General features: G+C 38.5%; 2 protein-coding genes across 2 annotated transcripts; one reads left to right on the forward strand and one right to left on the reverse strand.

Annotated features, from left to right (window-relative positions):
- Positions 1-10,182: 10,182 nt before the first annotated feature.
- Positions 10,183-11,655, forward strand: RpL19 (ribosomal protein L19). The gene is made up of 3 exons (XM_073989217.1): positions 10,183-10,233; positions 10,381-10,487; positions 11,048-11,655. The coding sequence occupies exons 1-3, from the start codon at positions 10,229-10,231 to the stop codon at positions 11,542-11,544; spliced, it is 609 nt and encodes a 202-aa protein (XP_073845318.1). The 5' UTR covers positions 10,183-10,228; the 3' UTR covers positions 11,545-11,655.
- A 2,071-nt stretch (positions 11,656-13,726) lies between these two features.
- Positions 13,727-14,996, reverse strand: LOC141387719 (m-AAA protease-interacting protein 1, mitochondrial). Its single transcript, XM_073957813.1, has 2 exons — positions 14,516-14,996; positions 13,727-14,451 (listed from the first exon to the last, which is right to left on the reverse strand). The coding sequence occupies exons 1-2, from the start codon at positions 14,936-14,938 to the stop codon at positions 14,008-14,010; spliced, it is 867 nt and encodes a 288-aa protein (XP_073813914.1). The 5' UTR covers positions 14,939-14,996; the 3' UTR covers positions 13,727-14,007.
- Positions 14,997-17,543: the final 2,547 nt, after the last annotated feature.

Genomic DNA, 17,543 nt, shown 5'->3' on the forward strand with positions numbered 1-17,543 from the left:
AAAGCTCTATAGAAGCACCCTTTCTTTCAGAAAAGCTCTATAGAAGCACCCTTTCTTTCAGAAAAGCTCTATAGAAGCACCCTTTCTTTCAGAAAAGCTCTATAGATGCACCCTTTCTTTCAAAAAGCTCTATATAAGCACCCTTTCTTTCAGAAAAGCTCTATAGAAGCACCCTTTCTTTCAGAAAAGCTCTATAGAAGCACCCTTTCTTTCAGAAAAGCTCTATAGAAGCACCCTTTCTTTCAGAAAAGCTCTGTAGAAGCACCCTTTCTTTCATAAAAGCTCTATAGAAGCACCCTTTCTTTCATAAAAGCTCTATAGAAGCACCCTTTCTTTCAGAAAAGCTCTTTAGAAGCACCCTTTCTTTCAGAAAAGCTCTATAGAAGCACACTTTCTTTCAGAAAAGCTCTATAGACGCACTCTTTCTTTCAGAAAATCTCTATAGAAGCACCCTTTCTTTCAGAAAAGATCTATAGAACCCCCATTTCTTTCAGAAAACTCTATAGAAGCACCATTTCTTTCAGAAAAGCTGTATAGATGCCCCCTTTCTTTCAGAAAAGCTCTATAAAAGCACCCTTTCTTTCAGAAAAGCTCTATAGAAGCACACTTTCTTTCAGAAAAGCTCTATAGAAGCAAACTTTCTTTCAGAAAAGTTCTATAGAAGCACACTTTCTTTCAGAAAAGCTCTATAGAAGCACCCTTTCTTTCAGAAAAGCTCTATAGAAGCAACCTTTCTTTCAGAAAGGGTTTATAGAAGCACCCTTTCTTTTAGAAGTGGTCTCAGCAATAGTGATAATTGTTTTTCTTTTTCAAAGTTTCCAAATAGGTGTTATTGCCAAAATAAAATTAATTTCTGCCAGTGCAGACAAGTTAAGGAAAAGCTTGCTGAAACCGGTTAAAAAATACCCACCGTCAACATCGTAAGTCAACGTTATTGGATTATGGTCGTTGGTTTGTTGTTGGCCAGAGCTGTTGAGCGACGATTCTCATGGCGGCGGTGGTGATGATGATGGTGGTAGCAGTTACCACCGTTGTCCATTGGTCGGTTGTTTGCGTTGGTCTTTTGTTGGGTTAGTAGGGGAATAACTGAGAAGGTTCCTCGAAAACGTCAAAAATTTGTTTAATATTTGTTTATTTTTTTTGCTTTAAATGACGTTGTTTGACAACGTAAAGCTTCGTCCCGCGCAAAACACCTCACCTTTCCCCATAAAGCGTAGCGGTATAAATTACAACAAGATGAAACTAAACGTGTCCATTTAGTATTTGTCTGCACGACAAACTAAAAAAAAACTAAAGCCGTTGAATATGCGAACTGAGATTTGGATTATTACAACAACTTAAGGAGTTGTTGTTTTTATTTATCTGTCGAATTTATACGGAATTGATGGCATATTAAATAATAAATTCATATTAGGCTTAAAAGCGAAACGAATTTATGTAGAAGTTATGGAAATTAGTTCATGTTCTTCGACATGGGAAGTCAGGAAGGTCTTAAGCAGAGGGGTTTGTTTGTGTTATTGTTGAGGTTGAAGACGAATTTAAAGGGTTTACAACTGTTGGCATCATTTACTTAGATTCCTCAATAATTTCAACCTCAAGAAATATAAAATATTAATAAGGAAGGGAAATGCTTCTACTAAAAAAGGGGGCCCTAAAATGGAACTCTTACAGAAATATCCACTGGGGAAATATCGAACTTTAAGATCTATAGAAGCACTCTTTCCTTCTGGAAGGGTCAATAGAAGCTCCCTTTCCTTCAGGAAGGGTCCATAGAAGCACCCTCTCCTTCAGGAAAGGTCTATAGAAGCCGCCTTCCTTCAGGAAGGGTCTATATAAGCTCCCTTTCCTTCAGGAAGGGCTAATAGAAGCACCCTCTCCTTCAGGAAAGGTCTATAGAAGCCGCCTTCCTTCAGGAAGGGTCTATATAAGCACCCTTTCCTTCAGGAAGGTCTATAGAAGCACCCTTTCCTTCAGGAAGGGTCTATAGAAGCACCTTTGGCTTAAGTAAGGGTCTGTAAGAGCACCCTTTCCTTCAGGAAGGGTCTATAGAAGCACCCCTTCCTTCAGGAAGGGTCTATAGAAGCACCCTTTCCTTCAGGAAGGGTCTATAGAAGCACCCTTTCCTTCAGGAAGGGTCTATAGAAGCACCCTTTCCTTCAGGAAGGGTCTACATAAATACCCTTTCCTTCAAGAAGGGTCTACATAAATACCCTTTTCTTCAAGAAGGGTCTACAGAAGTACCCTTTCCCTCAGGAAGGGTCTATTGAAGCACCCTTTCCTACATTACAGGTCTATAGAAGCACCCTTTCCTTCAGAAAGGGTCTACAGAAACACCATTTCCTTCAGGAAGGGTCTACTGAAGCACCTTTCCTTCAGGAAGGGTCTATAGAAGCACCGTTTCCGTCAGGAAGGGTCTACAGAAGCAACCTTTCCTTCAGGGAAGGTCTACATAAATACCCTTTCCTTCAGGAAGGGTCTACATAAATAACCTTTCCTTCAAGAAGGGTCTACAGAAGTACCCTTTCCCTCAGGAAGGGTCTATTGAAGCACCCTTTCATACAGTAAGGGTCTATAGAAGCACCCTTTCCTTCAGGAAGGGTATATAGAATCACCCTTTCCTTCAGGAAGGGTCTACAGAAACACCATTTCCTTCAGGAAGGGTCTACTGAAGCACCTTTCCTTCAGAAAGGGTCTATAGAAGCACCGTTTCCGTCAGGAAGGGTCTACATAAGCAACCTTTCCTTCAGGGAGGGTCTACATAAATACCCTTTCCTTCAAGAAGGGTCTACATAAATACCCTTTCCTTCAAGGAGGGTCTACAGAAGTACCCTTTCCCTCAGGAAGGGTCTATTGAAGCACCCTTTCCTACAGTAAGGGTCTATAGAATCACGCTTTCCTTCAGCAAGTGTCTATAGAAGCACGCTTTCCTTCAGGAAGGGTCTATGGAAGCACCCTTTCCTTCAGGAAGGGTCTATAGAAGCACCCTTTCCTTCAGGAAGGGTCTACAGAAGCAACCTTTCCTTCAGGAAGGGTCTACAGAAGCACCCTTTCCTTCAGGGAGGGTCAATAGAAGCACCCTTTACTTCAGGAAGGGTCTATATAAGCACCCTTGCCTTCAGGAAGGCTCTATAGAAGCACCTTTGCCTTCAGGAAGGGTCTGTAGAAGCACCCTTTCCTTAAGGAAGGGTCTATAGAACCGCCGTTTCCTTCAGGAAGGGTCTACAGAAGTACCCTTTCCCTCAGGAAGGGTCTACAGAAGTATCCTTTCCCTCAGGAAGGGTCTATAGAAGCACCCTTTCCTTCAGGAAGGGTCAATACAAGCACCTTTTCCTTCAGGAAGGGTCAATAGAAGCACCTCTTCCTTCAGGAAGGGTCTATACAAGCACCCTTTCTTCAGGAATGGTCTACTTAAGCACCCTTTCCTTCAGGAAGGTCTATAGAAGCACCCTTTCCTTCAGGAAGGTCTATAGAAGCACCCTTTCCTTCAGAAAGTGTCTATAGAAGCACCGTTTCCTTCAGGAAGGGTCTATGGAAGCACCCTTTCCTTAAGGAAGGGTCTATAGAAGCACCCTTTCCTTCAGGAAGGGTCTACAGAAGTACCCTATCCCTCAAAAGGGTCTACTTAAGCACCCTTTCCTTCAGGAAGGGTCTATAGAAGCACCCTTGCTTTCGGAAAGGGTCTCTAGAAGCGCACTTTCTTTCGGAAAGGGTCTCTAGAGGCGCACTTTCTTTCGGAAAGGGTCTACAGAAGCACCTTTATTACAGAAAGGGTCTAAAGAATCCCCCTGCTTTCAGAAAGGGTCTATAGAAGCACTCTTTCTTTCGGAAAGGGTCTGTAGAAGCACTCTTTCTTTCGGAAAGGGTCTATAGAAGTACCCTTTCTTTCGGAAGGGGTCTGTAGAAGTACCCTTTCTTCCAGAAAGGGTCTATAGAAGCACTCTTTCTTTCAGAAAGGGTCTAAGGAACCACCCTTTCCTTCAGGAAGGGTCTAAGGAACCACCCTTTCCATCAGGAAGGGTCTATAGAAGCATCCTTTCCTTCAGGATGGGTCCATAGAAGCACCCTTTATTTCAGAAAGGGTCCATAGAAGCACCCTTTCTTTCGGAAAGGGTCCATAGAAGCACCCTTTCTTTCGGAAAGGGTCCATAGAAGCACCCTTTCTTTCGGAAAGGGTCCATAGAAGCACCCTTTCTTTCGGAAAGGGTCTATAGAAGCACCCTTTCTATCGGAAAGGGCCCATAGAAGCACCCATTCTTTCAGAAAGGGTCCATAGAAGCACCCTTTCTTTCAGAAAAGGTCTAAGGAACCACCCTTTCCTTCAGGAAGGGTCTAAGGAACCACCGTTTCCATCAGGAATGGTCTATTGAAGCACCCTTTTTCTTCAGGATGGGTCTATAGAAGCACCCTTTCTATCGGAACGGGTCCATAGAAGCACCCTTTATTTCAGAAAGGGTCCATAGAAGCACACTTTCTTTCAGAAAGGGTCTGTAGAAAAACCCTTTCTTTCGGAAAGGGTCTGTAGAAGCACCCTTTCTTTCGGAAAGGGTCTGTAGAAGCACCCTTTCTTCCGGAAAGGGTCTGTAGAAGCACCCTTTCTTCCAGAAAGGGTCTATAGAAGCACTCTTTCTTTCAGAAAGGGTCTAAGGAACCACCCTTTCCTTCAGGAAGGGTCTAAGGAACCACACTTTCCATCAGGAAGGGTCTATAGAAGCACCCTTTCCTTCAGGATGGGTCCATAGAAGCACCATTTATTTCAGAAAGGGTCCATAGAAGCACCCTTTCTTTCGGAAAGGGTCCATAGAAGCACCCTTTCTTTCGGAAAGGGTCTATAGAAGCACCCTTTTTCCAGAAAGGGTCCATAGAAGCACCCTTTCTATCGGAAAGGGTCCATAGAAGCACCCTTTCTTTCAGAAAGGGTCCATAGAAGCACCCTTTCTTTCAGAAAGGGTAGAAACACCCTTTCTTTCGGAAAGGGTATGTAGAAACACCCTTGCTTTCGGAAAGGGTCTGTAGAAGCACCCTTTCTTTCAGAAAGTGTCTTTAGAAGCACCCTTATAGAAGCACTCTTTCTTTCAGAAAGGGTCTAAGGAACCACCCTTTCATTCAGGAAGGGTCTAAGGAACCACCCTTTCCATCAGGAATGGTCTATTGAAGCACCCTTTCCTTCAGGATGGGTCTATAGAAGCAACCTTTCTATCGGAAAGGGTCCATAGAAGCACCCTTTATTTCAGAAAGGGTCCATAGAAGCACCCTTTCTTTCAGAAAGGGTCCATAGAGGTACCCTTTCTTTCAGAAAGCGTCCATAGAAGCACCCTTTCTTTCGGAAAGGGTCTATAGAAGCACCCTTTCTTTTGGAAAGGGTCTATAGAAACACTCTTTCTTTCGGAAAGAGTATTCTCAATAAAGATTAAAAACAATTTTTAAAGAATGCAACTTGTCTTCTTACGGAGGGCCAAAGGCCCCTTTTATATAAGACCACAGGGTCTTCTTATTAAAATCCAAAAGGTCTACCCATAGAATACCAACAGATTTTCAATCCGATTGGTTTGATATAAGTAAAAAAACTTTATGATTGAATTAACAATAAAAATTTCAAAAAATTTTACTCTCATTTCAAGGTCCAATCAACCATTTTTATTTTCAATGGAATTTTTGTGTAATTCTTAAAGAAATAAATTTTGAAAGAGAAAAGCAAAAAATACTAGGCCATTAAAATTTGAAGTGCAGTTTCATCACGTTTTGGTAATGCTTTTTTATTTTTATTTGCACAACAACAATAAAACATACCTTGAACTTTTTCACTCTACACACACACACACACCTACATACTTACATATGTATAAATGGTTAAAGTAATTCTGGGAACACTACGAAAAATAACAAACAGCGTCAGCTACGACATGGTGGCTGGCTGGTACGTGTAGAGTTCAAGGAATTACCTTGCATTCGTAACGATGGATGATGCATAATCTGGGGTTTTTTGGGAGCATATCATAGGGAGTTAATGGATGTGTAAATATTATGACGACGAGTCAGAAGCAAAACAAATTAAAGGGTTTCAATTCAAGTTGAAGCTGTGACACAAACACACACGTCTGTGTTGTTTACGGTTTGGAGTTTCTCGATTTTACTAACATTTCGAGTTCAATAGCTTTGTAAACTTTGCATAGGTAGTTGGTAGTTATCCAGTTAGGACCAGTTATCAAAACTTAATTTGCAAATGAGGTTTAAGTGATTAACAATGTTTTGTGGAGCTGCTGCATCTTGTCAACGTTATTTTGCTTTTCTTAACTATGCTGAGAGATGTTGAAACCATTGCCAAGAGGAACGAAATTGAAACTGCGTGTTGATTGATTAGATGGCCATAAAGGTGAGATTTGTACAGGAGTTATCTTTAATGTAGATACATACATAGGTATTATTATTTTGTTGGATTTTGAAATTTGATGTGATAAGATCTGTACATAGAAAGGTGCAATTCATAATCCGCAGCCATTTGCTTTAGATCATTGATTAGAGACATGGTGCGCACTATAATTCTCAACGGGAATAACCGATTTGGTCCAAACTTTGCATATCGTAATATTTCTATGAGACATAGATCAGGTTTGAATATGAACTATATCGGTCCGCTCCTTCGAGACCTCCCACACAAAATTTTAGAAAAGTGCAGCTTCAGGCATCCTCTCGAATCGTTTCGATTTTTGGCAACAACTTGTATTCGATGTCCTCCTTAAGTGGGGTTCACACGATCAGTTTTGACTGTCAGTTTTGCCCAAAAATCGGTTGCTTGCCAGTGTGCCCGTTCATTTTTGTCAGTCATCAGGCAACCACAAAATATTTTTGTGGTTGCTGCACAGTTTGACATTTATCGATATTTCCGAAAAATCGGCAGTCAAAACTGATCGTGTGTACCCCGTTTTAAACAGAGCAACCAATTTTGTCCAAACTTTGGAACTCATAATATTTTGCCCAAACTTAGTTAATCGGCGAGTCCAAACGGCTTGTCTTCCGACATCACTGTGCTTACCATTGTACTTCGGTGGTCCCCATTGCTCTTCTATGAGATGAAAAACTTCTTCTTTGAGAAGACCCTTTGGTCTTTTATAAGAACAAATTTTGGCCTTCTATCAGAAGTCGCTGTTGGTCTTCTATGAAAAAACCCTTCGGTATTTATTCTTCTATGAGAAAAACCCTAAGTCTTCTATGAAAAAAAAAACAAGTAAAATTGTGTCAGTCAGTAAAATTGCCGACAGATATATACCCTCAGCCAATGTGAAGCGAAACTTTTACCTCCGGACAGATCGAATGTATTTAAGTTCTCTTCACAATTCTGTGGCCCTTTTTGAACATTTGAACTTGCCGACAAAAATGTGGATTAGGAATTAACTGCACTAAGACACAAATGTTGAACCTTTGTGGGGGAGGTACCCTTAGGGAGGACCGATATGGGCCATTTTAGAAGTTAAACTAAATTTTGATAAAATATAAGAAGATCCAAAGTTTGGACCAAATTGGTTGCCCCATTCAAGTGATATCGTCCTAGCATTTTAGTGACATTTTTTAAATATTGGGGAGAAGTACCGAATGTTGTGGACCGGTATTGCCCATGAAACTAAGTTTGGATATAATATAACGAATACCAAATGTTGGGCCAAATTGGTTCAACAGTTCAAGAGTTATCATGCTCTCCGACTGCAACATATAGTGACATAGGGTTTTTTACACCTTTCGGCCTGTTTTCCTAGGAAATATGGACTTGCCCCTGGAAAAACTTTTACCGTCGTAATGGAGGCAGCGAATGCAAATCGCTTCAACAAAAATCAAAGTGATTCGAAAGAAGGTCTTAAAGTGAACTTATCCGAAATTTTGTGTGAGAGGTATCAGAAGGAGTAGACAAATATAGTCCATATTAGAACCTGATCTATATCTGGTAGATGTATTAGGATGTACAAAGTATGGATTATATTGGTCACTCCCTTCAAGAGTTATCGTAAGTAAAATTGTTCCGAACATTTTTGATGTTTTGTGGGGGAGGTACCTGAAGGTGTAGACCGATATAGCCCATCTTCGAATTTAAACTATGTTTTGATAAAATATTACAATGGCTAAATTTTGGATCGAATCGTCAGATCCGTTCGAGAATTATCTTGCGCTCCAATCACTAACACGGTGTCATAGGGTTTTTTAACATTCAGGCTATTTTCTCAGGAAGAATGGACTTGCCCCTGATGAAACTTGTACCGCCGTATGGTGGGCAACGAATACAAGTTGTTGCAACAAAAATCAAAGCGATTCGAGAGCAGGTCCTAATCTGAACTTATCTGAAATTGTGTGTGGGAGGTACCCGAAGGAGTGGACCGATTGAGTCCATTTTGGAATTTCATCTAAGTTTAGTAGAAATTTCACGATGTGCAAAGTATGGATTAAATTGGCTACTACATTCAAGAGTTATCGTGCGCTTAAATTTTCCGAACATTTTCGAACTTTTGTGTGGGAGGTACCGGAAGGAGTGGACCGATATAGCCCATCTTCGAACTTAAACTAAGTTTGGACAAAATATTACGAAAGCCAAATTTTGGACCGAATCGGCAGATCCGTTCGGGAGTTATATTGCGCTCCAACCACTAACACGGTGTCATAGGGTTTTTTGTAATTTTCAGGCCCATTTTCTCAGGAAGTATGGACTTGCCCCTAATGAAACTTACAGCGTCGTATAGAGGACAGCGAATACAACTTGTGTAAACAAAAATCAAAGTGATTTTAGAGCAGGTCCTAAACTGAACTTATCCGAAATTGTGTGTGGGTGGTACCCGAAGGAGTGGGCCGATTGAACCATATTGGAACCTCATTTAAGTCTGGTAGAAATTTCCCGATGTGCAAAGTATGGACGAAATCGGCTACTTCCTTTAAGAGTTATCGTGCGCACAAATTTTGCGAACATTTTTGAACTTTTGTGGGGGAGGTACCGGAAGGAGTAGACCGATATAACCCATCTTCGAACTTAAACTAATGCCAAGTTTAGACTTGCGCTCTAAAATCCACTGGATTTCACGAAATCCTGAAATACATCCCGGTGTTTACACTTATTTTTTTGTTGATTTCAAACATATCACAATGATCAAGGTAGATGCATATGCGCAGCTGATCGAACATGAATTTTCAAAACAAGTTGTTGTAAATTGAATTAATCATCAAAAATATACGACAATATGGAACTTTACAACTTTATTTCGAAAATTATCGTAAAATTATCTATACATCGTATTAATTGTGTATAGTAGTAACAAATGAAAAAATAAAAAAATGATTTTATCGTTGAGACATCATAATAATAAATGTCGATAGATAAAAATTGTGTTCAGAACTTGCAGCAGTTTTCCCGTTTAGTGCTAAAAATGCGTTCCCGTACTCCGAAGTTTAGCAGAAGTTTTCGTTCCATTATTTATTAAGAAATTTGTATGGGGAATCAATTTTTGACAAGTTTACACTTGCTCTTTTTACGCTCTTTTTTCTAACATTTGGCCTGTTCCCGTACTTTATAAAGTGGTAAAAGTCGTAAAACTTGTAAAAGTCGTAAACGATTTTCATATACATTTTGTGTACGGGAACGCAAAATGCGTAAAAGTGGTAAAAATTGTAAAAACTTTTTAGTTCAGGAACAGAGCTATTACTATTAAAAAAGTACAATAACACACTGAAAAATAACATTGTGACAAAGTAATTTAATATTTTTTTTACATTGTTTACAAATTTTGATACTAACATTTTTTTGTTGCATCAATTGACCATCTACCTTGTTTATTGTGATACGTGAAAAGTGTTGCAACTTTTGGTACTTTTTCAGGCAATAACAGGGTTGTAAATCATGTGTACTGCGATTTCGATGTTGATTTCGCTGAAATCACGAAATGAGATGATTTCATTTTTGTATGCGAAATCATGATAATTTTTGCTTGATTTCGCGCGAAATCACGAAACGCCTTCGAAATCACGAAAAGACGCCGAATGTAAACCAAACATCATTATTCTTTTTTAATAATTGTCTACTACATTCCCATACAACGCTGTCAGCTGAGTGAAAAATACAACCCTAAACACCAAACCAGCATATGCTTGACACATCGAATTCGAACATGTGCTTGATGAAAATTTTCGAAAATGGCTGCTGTTTCCGTTCAACAATTTTTCCTGTCTTTCTGAAAAGCGACGATTACAGGTCGACACCATGAGGTACGATTTTTCGTGAATAAAACATGAAATAAAGTGAAAACAAATTGCCAAAGGCATGCTAAGCATGCCTCAGCTTGTTAATGAAATGTAAACAATGAATTTCTATTGAAAAAAGTGCGTTTTTTCTTCCTCTTGGAATATTTACAGTTCGCTTAAACTTCAAAAGAGGCTGGCAGCCTCAGTAATGAGATGCGGCAAAAAGAAGGTTTGGTTGGATCCCAATGAAATCAACGAAATTGCCAACACCAACTCCCGTAAGTAATGGAATACAGCGGCCAGGAGAAAAAATTGACCGGAAACAAGTGAAATGTTTATTTTGCAAAGGAACGCAAGAGTGTCGTGCCGAAGCAAAGAAGAAAAAGAAACGTGGTATGAATTCGGGAGTAATGGTGTTGTTGTTTAACAACAAAAACAACAGTGTGCCCTCGTATTGTTCTTATGGTGCGGTCTGTGTAGTGTAGTGGCAATTGTGAAAATGTTTAAGGTTATAAAAATGTATTGCACTTAGTTTAGAAGCACCTTCCCGGATTGCTATGGAATTTTGTGCCAAAGCTTTTACCGATAATAATCTCGGTGGACCTGAGTATGATGATATGAATTTGAGGAAATTCATGCTTCTAGAAAATCCTAAAAAATGCATTGAAATGTTTGATGTTTAGCCGCCCTTGGACCCACGAAACTTTTAAAACTGCCAAACTCTGTGTTCCCTTGCAAAACAAAACAAAAACTGCCGGTCTACCCAAATACACACCCATCCCCTGGCAACTTGTTGTGATCTAAATTAATATTTATTTTTTCTCCTTCTTTTTTTTAGGCCAAAACATCCGCAAGTTGATCAAGGATGGTTTGATCATCAAGAAGCCCGTTGTTGTCCACTCTCGTTACCGTGTCCGCAAGAACACCGAAGCTCGCCGCAAGGGTCGTCACTGCGGTTTCGGTAAACGCAAGGGTACCGCCAACGCTCGTATGCCAACCAAATTCTTGTGGATGCAACGTCAACGTGTCCTCAGACGTTTGCTGAAAAAGTACCGCGATAGCAAGAAAATCGATCGCCACTTGTACCATGACTTGTACATGAAGTGCAAGGGTAATGTATTCAAGAACAAGCGTGTCCTCATGGAATACATTCACAAGAAGAAGGCTGAGAAACAACGCAGCAAAATGTTGGCCGACCAAGCTGAAGCCAGAAGACAAAAGGTCCGTGAGGCCCGTAAGCGCCGTGAAGAGCGTATTGCCAATAAGAAACAAGAGCTCATCAACATGCACGCCAAGGAAGATGAAGCTGCTGCCGCTGCTGCTGGCAAGAAGTAAATTATTAGGCAATAATAGTTGTGTACGCTTTTTTCATATTTTTTCTTTTTACCCAACTGATGTTGAGCATTATTAAAACAAACAAAAACAATGAAAGAAGAAAAAATTTAACATCTTGTGTTTTTATAATAAAAACAGAGAAAAGACTATTATTTACAAAAAACTATGGACTCGCTAGTTGATTTGTGTCTTACCCACGAAAGGGATTATATAGCTATAAACAGGACTACAATGAGTGCTATTGGTAACGGCCTTCTGCCTCTATAGACCCTTTCTGAAAGAAATGTTGCTTATATAGACCCTTTCTGAAAGATAGGATCCTTCTATATAGACCCTTTCTGAAAGAAAGGTTGCTTATATTGACCCTTTCTGAAAGATAGGATGCTTCTATAGAAATTTTCTGGAGGAAACGGCGCTTCAATAGACCCTTTCTGAAAGGGTGCTTCTATGACCCTTTATCAAAGAAAGGGTGCTTCTAAAGACCCTTTTGAAAGATAGGATGCTTCTATAGACCCTTTCTCAAAGAAATGGTGCTTCTGTAGACCCTTTCTCAAAGAAAGGGTGCTTCTATAGACCCTTTATCAAAGAAAGGGTGCTTCTATAGACCCTTTCTCAAAGAAAGGGTGCTTCTATAGACCCTTTCTCAAAGAAAGGGTGCTTCTATAGACCCTTTCTCAAAGAAAGGATGCTTCTATAGACCCTTTCTAAAAGAAAGGGTGCTTCTATAGACCCTTTCTCAAAGAAAGGGTGCTTCTATAGACCCTTTCTCAAAGAAAGGGAGCTTTTATAGACCCTTTCTCAAAGAAAGGGTGCTTCTATAGACCCTTTCTCAAAGAATGGGTGCTTCTATAGACCCTTTCTCAAAGAAATGGTGCTTCTATAGACCCTTTCTCAAAGAAAGGGTGCTTCTATAGACCCTTTCTCAAAGAAAGGGTGCTTCTATAGACCCTTTCTCAAAGAAAGGGTGCTTCTATAGACCCTTTTTCAAAGAAAGGGTGCTTCTATAGACCCTTTCTCAAAGAAAGGATGCTTCTATAGATCCTTTCTCAAAGAAAGGATGCTTCTATAGACCCTTTCTCAAAGAAATGGTGCTTCTATAGACCCTTTCTCAAAGAAATGGTGCTTCTATAGACCCTTTCTCAAAGAAATGGTGCTTCTATAGACCCTTTCTCAAAGAAATGGTGCATCTATAGACCCTTTCTCAAAGAAATGGTGCTTCTATAGACCCTTTCTCAAAGTCCTCGAATTGTCGTACCCAAAAATAGGCAAAGTGGCCCGCTAACAAAGAAATAAAATGTCAGCAACGGTGAATCGTACAAGCTGATTTCAAATTTGTCACCAATAGCAAAAAATAAAAATAGTAAATGCAAAGCCATCTAGATGACGATCAACAACATGTTTACTGGAAACAATCCAGTACAACAAGAAGAATTTCAAACGATTTCTTTTAGATCCAAGAAAGTCGAGACAATTAACTCCATGCTGATGTTAAAGGAACTTGGAGTAGAAGGCCTGGGGAACCTTTGTGAAGAGCACTTTGCAAGATAAAAAACTACAAAGATTGCGAAGGGCAGCCTTAGATCTGTACAAGGCAATTCATATTGTTGATTGTTCAATGATAATTTCCGACACCATGTTTTTTACCCTTCCAAATGAAGGACTTTTCTCGTCCATTTTATTAAACATGTAACTTGTGAAACTCCCTAGTCCTCCTCAGACGTCACCCTTGTCTTTATGGAAATGAGAACTTGACATTTCCGTCGAAAAACTTTTCATGTTTACGTGCTAAAATCATATCCTTAAAGCTTTAGCTTACACTTCCGGAGCTGTTGCTCTAGTCAGAACTTCGCTCTTAATAATATAGGGCTGTGAAAGCAATTGGTGACCGTAGACTTTATTAGCTATTTGAGATGCCAGACTGGTGCCACTGTATTTAAAAAAAAATGAGTTGATTCTTTATGGATGCATTCCGCATTCTGGCCGATCGTTCCAGAAAATAAAAACCTAACTCTGGGAGCTCCTCCTTCTGGAATTATTCTTTTAACTTAGCACAGTATTTACTTAACATAAACGAGTTTGGATCCTAAACAATATGTCTTGTTTAAATTTTCGACAAAAATTTTATAGGTATGGCCTCAAAAAATCTTACACCGGTATTCCAAGTTAACAAAAAACGTTAATATATGGATATGGAGCTAATTGTTCTCCTCATACAGTAAATATATTTATATTTTTAGAAAGTAAATAATATTTTTAGAAAGTACTGTTATATATTTTCCTAAAAATTATAAATATCTTTTTACTTAACCTTCATTATAAAATAATATACTGTGTAAAAATTTATATTTTATTCTCGAGAAAAAACTTTAACATTTCCTCATTTCTATCATCCACGATGTGAAAAAGAAAAAGAGGCAAAACATATGAAATTCAAAAAGAAACATTGAAAAAGGACACAATCAGTCAGTGTCTCTTTAATTCGTTAACCAAATCAATTGGCTTGAAATGATTCACGACATTTACGGTCCAATCCGACTCATTACCCTTGGTATATTCCTTAATGAAACGATAATTACAGACAAAAACTTTGTCTTGATATTCTGGCATTGTACCCATATTCCAGGGGATCTCTTCACCGGATTCACGCATTTCCTTAAGACCACGCAACACATGAAAGACCATGGTTATTTCTACCCAACGTTTTTGCATATCTTTGTTTTCCTCATCAAACATTATACCGATTTGATAGGGAAATGTGAGGTAGATATCACTTTCTTTGACTTCCAATTGACGTCGCTGGGAAACAGAGAGTTTCTGGATGACGGGTTTCAGTTCATTGAGGGCTTCCTCAGATACTAAATTTCCAAGATGAGAGAAATCGCCATTCATTAATTTTGCAGAAATTACCTAAAAATATAAATTTAGTTTTGTTTACTACACATTAGGTTGGTAGGGTTTTCTTAAACCCTACCTGCATTGCCTTCTTGGCTCCATAGGCAAAATCCCGTATATTAAATTCACGATCCATGTATGGTCGAATAATGAAATGGACCATTACCCAATTTTTAATGGAATTCAACAATGACGGCCACATAATTTCTGGAAAGTTCATCAGTCGTGGTAATGTACGATTTCCTTTACCCACATTATTATCATCGTCATCTTGTTTCAAACGTTCCTCCTTGTCACCGGCATGTTTTGGAGAAATATCAGAATACTGCCTACTGAAGCTGCTATTAGCCCAGTTCACGAGGCTACCTTGTGTACAAATCTCCGGTTTATAACCGCCTACACCGTTGTAGAAAGGTGTTGAGCATAATCTCAGCTTGGAGGAGGCTACATTTGCTCTGGAAAATATATTTGTTATTCTTAAACTCCTCGGTAAACTATTCATTACGCAAAACAATTACTTTACTATTTATTCGGCTCATGGTACAATTAGAAAGGTAGATGCCTCAGCCCAGCTGATCGAATCTGAAACGTCAAAAAACTAGGAAATCGCCATGAAAAATCAAAACAAAAAACCATATGATTCGGTAAGAAGAGATAGCATGTCTACACTTTATAGACAAACACAAGCGATAAAAAGAGACAACAAGAGACCATTTGGCGAAAATTTTGACAGTTTACATTACAAAAAAGTTTCTTTGTTGTAGCAATTCGCCGATGCATCTACCCTTCTTATTGTACCATGATTCGGCTTCTTCTCATGGTACAATAATACAGGTAGCATTATCATGCCAGCTGATGGTAACATAATTGGTCTGTTCCTTTACTTTTGAAAGTGGTAAAACCGGCAAAAGTAGTATAAGTTGTAAACTGCACTCATATGAATTGTATTGTGTCTGAAGTAAAGGAACGATTTTCGAGTAAAAAGTGGTAAAAGTTGAAGATTCTTGCACGTAAAGGAACAGAGCTAATGTGTCAATTACGTTGAATTTATGTCAAATTTTTGACATCTTATGTTGCCAACAATTGCCGATGCGGCTACCTGTGTATTTATACCATGCTTCTTCTTTTTATGTATGTTACCCTGCGTTTACACATGACAGGACAGTTGAGTTCATGTATTGATTGTCAAAAACCCAAAACTTGCCTGTGTGACGTAGGCGTCCAGACAACTGCAAAAAACAGTTGTAAAATTATGAATGAAAATTATAGATTTCTTTTTGTTTTCCGTTCACATGTTTTGTTTTTATGCATATTCTTTTGTTTCCAGCACATTTGAATTATCATCTCACTTCTTTTTCATAAAAATTTCAAAAAATTGTTAACTAGACTGTCTGTGAAAAAATGATGGACAGCTGGAAGACAGCCGACATATGTATCTATGTGTTAGTAAATCAGAGTTGTATTTGAAGAGAAACTGTCTGGTGTAAACGCCTAGTTATACCCATGGCACAATTACCCAGGTAGTGGCATCGTAAAATTTTGAATATGTTATGTCAAAACTTTCTTTATGTTTATGTTATTTATTCGTGCAACAGGAAAAAAATTTTGGAGCAATTTTTTTTTTTCATTTAATAGGATTTTCCAAAAAAATTGTCAAAGTTGTTTGCGCGTGACCTTTTTTAATAATTAAATGTAATGAACGTTATTTTTGGCATTAATATGCAAAAGTTCATTCACTCTCGCTACAGGAAATCATTTTTGAGAAAAAAGGTTATAAAGTCATAACCCTAGTAAATAAACGGCACATGAACATAGTTGCCAATATTTGCTCTGTTCCTTTACGTGCCTGAGGTTACCAATTCTTACCATTTTTAACCTGTAAAGTGTTCCAAAAGTAAAGGAACAGACCAATTGGTACAGACTGCAATAGTTGCATTTTTAGGAGCAAAAAGCAGTGTTGTATATCAAAATATTTCGATTTAACATTTGATTTAAAACAAATCCAAGTTTTGAGTTGATTTAATTTTGTATGGTAAACAAGGTGGATTAAGCACTTAAATCGAGATAATGCCCTTAATCATCGTATAAGCCCAGCAAAAAAAGTTTGGAAGTAGTGCAATGCAGAGTTATGATTTCAATACATCTTTCGATGCAGTCCACACGGAGTTATGAAAAATACGCTCCGCTCGATACATTTTAGAAGCACTCGCTTATAGATCCCTAGCCAAGCAACCCAATTTTTTGATCCCTACAGTCGCAGTCTTTTTTTCTGAACACAAGAAAGAGTGTCTAAAATTATAAGAATTTGTTAAAAAAAATAAAGAAATACAAACTAAAGATACGAACATTGCTGTAATTCACGAGACGCAAATTATGTTTGAAGTGGAGGTAAGGCCTCGGCACATACGGCGCGTTGAGCGTTGTGTTACAACAACCACATGAAAACTTCAAGAACAAACTTGGCATCACTTACATATTTTTCATGTGGTTGTTGTTTTCAACGCGCAACGCGTCGCGCAACGTACCGTATGTGCCGGGGGCTTTAGAGTTTTTTTTTTTTTGAAATCTGAACTGTAGTTGGAGAAAAAATGAAAAACCATTTGGATGATGAAGCAAAATCAGTTGCGGTGTCACAAAAAGCAGAGCAGAGGAAGTAAACTCAGTTATGATCAAAAAAAAGGAGAGTTTTTATAATTTGTCATGGTATAAGTAAAGAGGTAGATTTAAATGAAAAAAATCTATAGAACCCTTGTTTTTCCTGAATTCATAAAACTTCAAAATTAGTAAACAAAAAGGCAACAAGTGGGTTTGTTTACCAAATACCAATTTTGAGCATTTTATAAAAAACGCGAAAAATGAATGAAGGGCCAAGGTTTCTCCACATAATCGAGTTGTGGATATGATAAAATGTTTGTTTCAATAATAATCTGAAGGATTTCTTCCATACAAATGTTCTAAAAACAAATTTGAAAATCATTGACTTCGATTGTTTTTAAAATTGTTGGCATATTATTCAAACATCACACACACATACAAAGATTGTGTATATTGTTTTGACGTTTTAGGAACAGTCGAAAGAAAAAAATTTAAATTGACAGGAAGCTTTA

Source organism: Musca autumnalis, unplaced genomic scaffold (genome assembly GCF_047663935.1).
Source record: "Musca autumnalis isolate F117 unplaced genomic scaffold, ASM4766393v1 scaffold_5, whole genome shotgun sequence".
Classification (NCBI taxonomy): Eukaryota; Metazoa; Arthropoda; class Insecta; order Diptera; family Muscidae; genus Musca; species Musca autumnalis.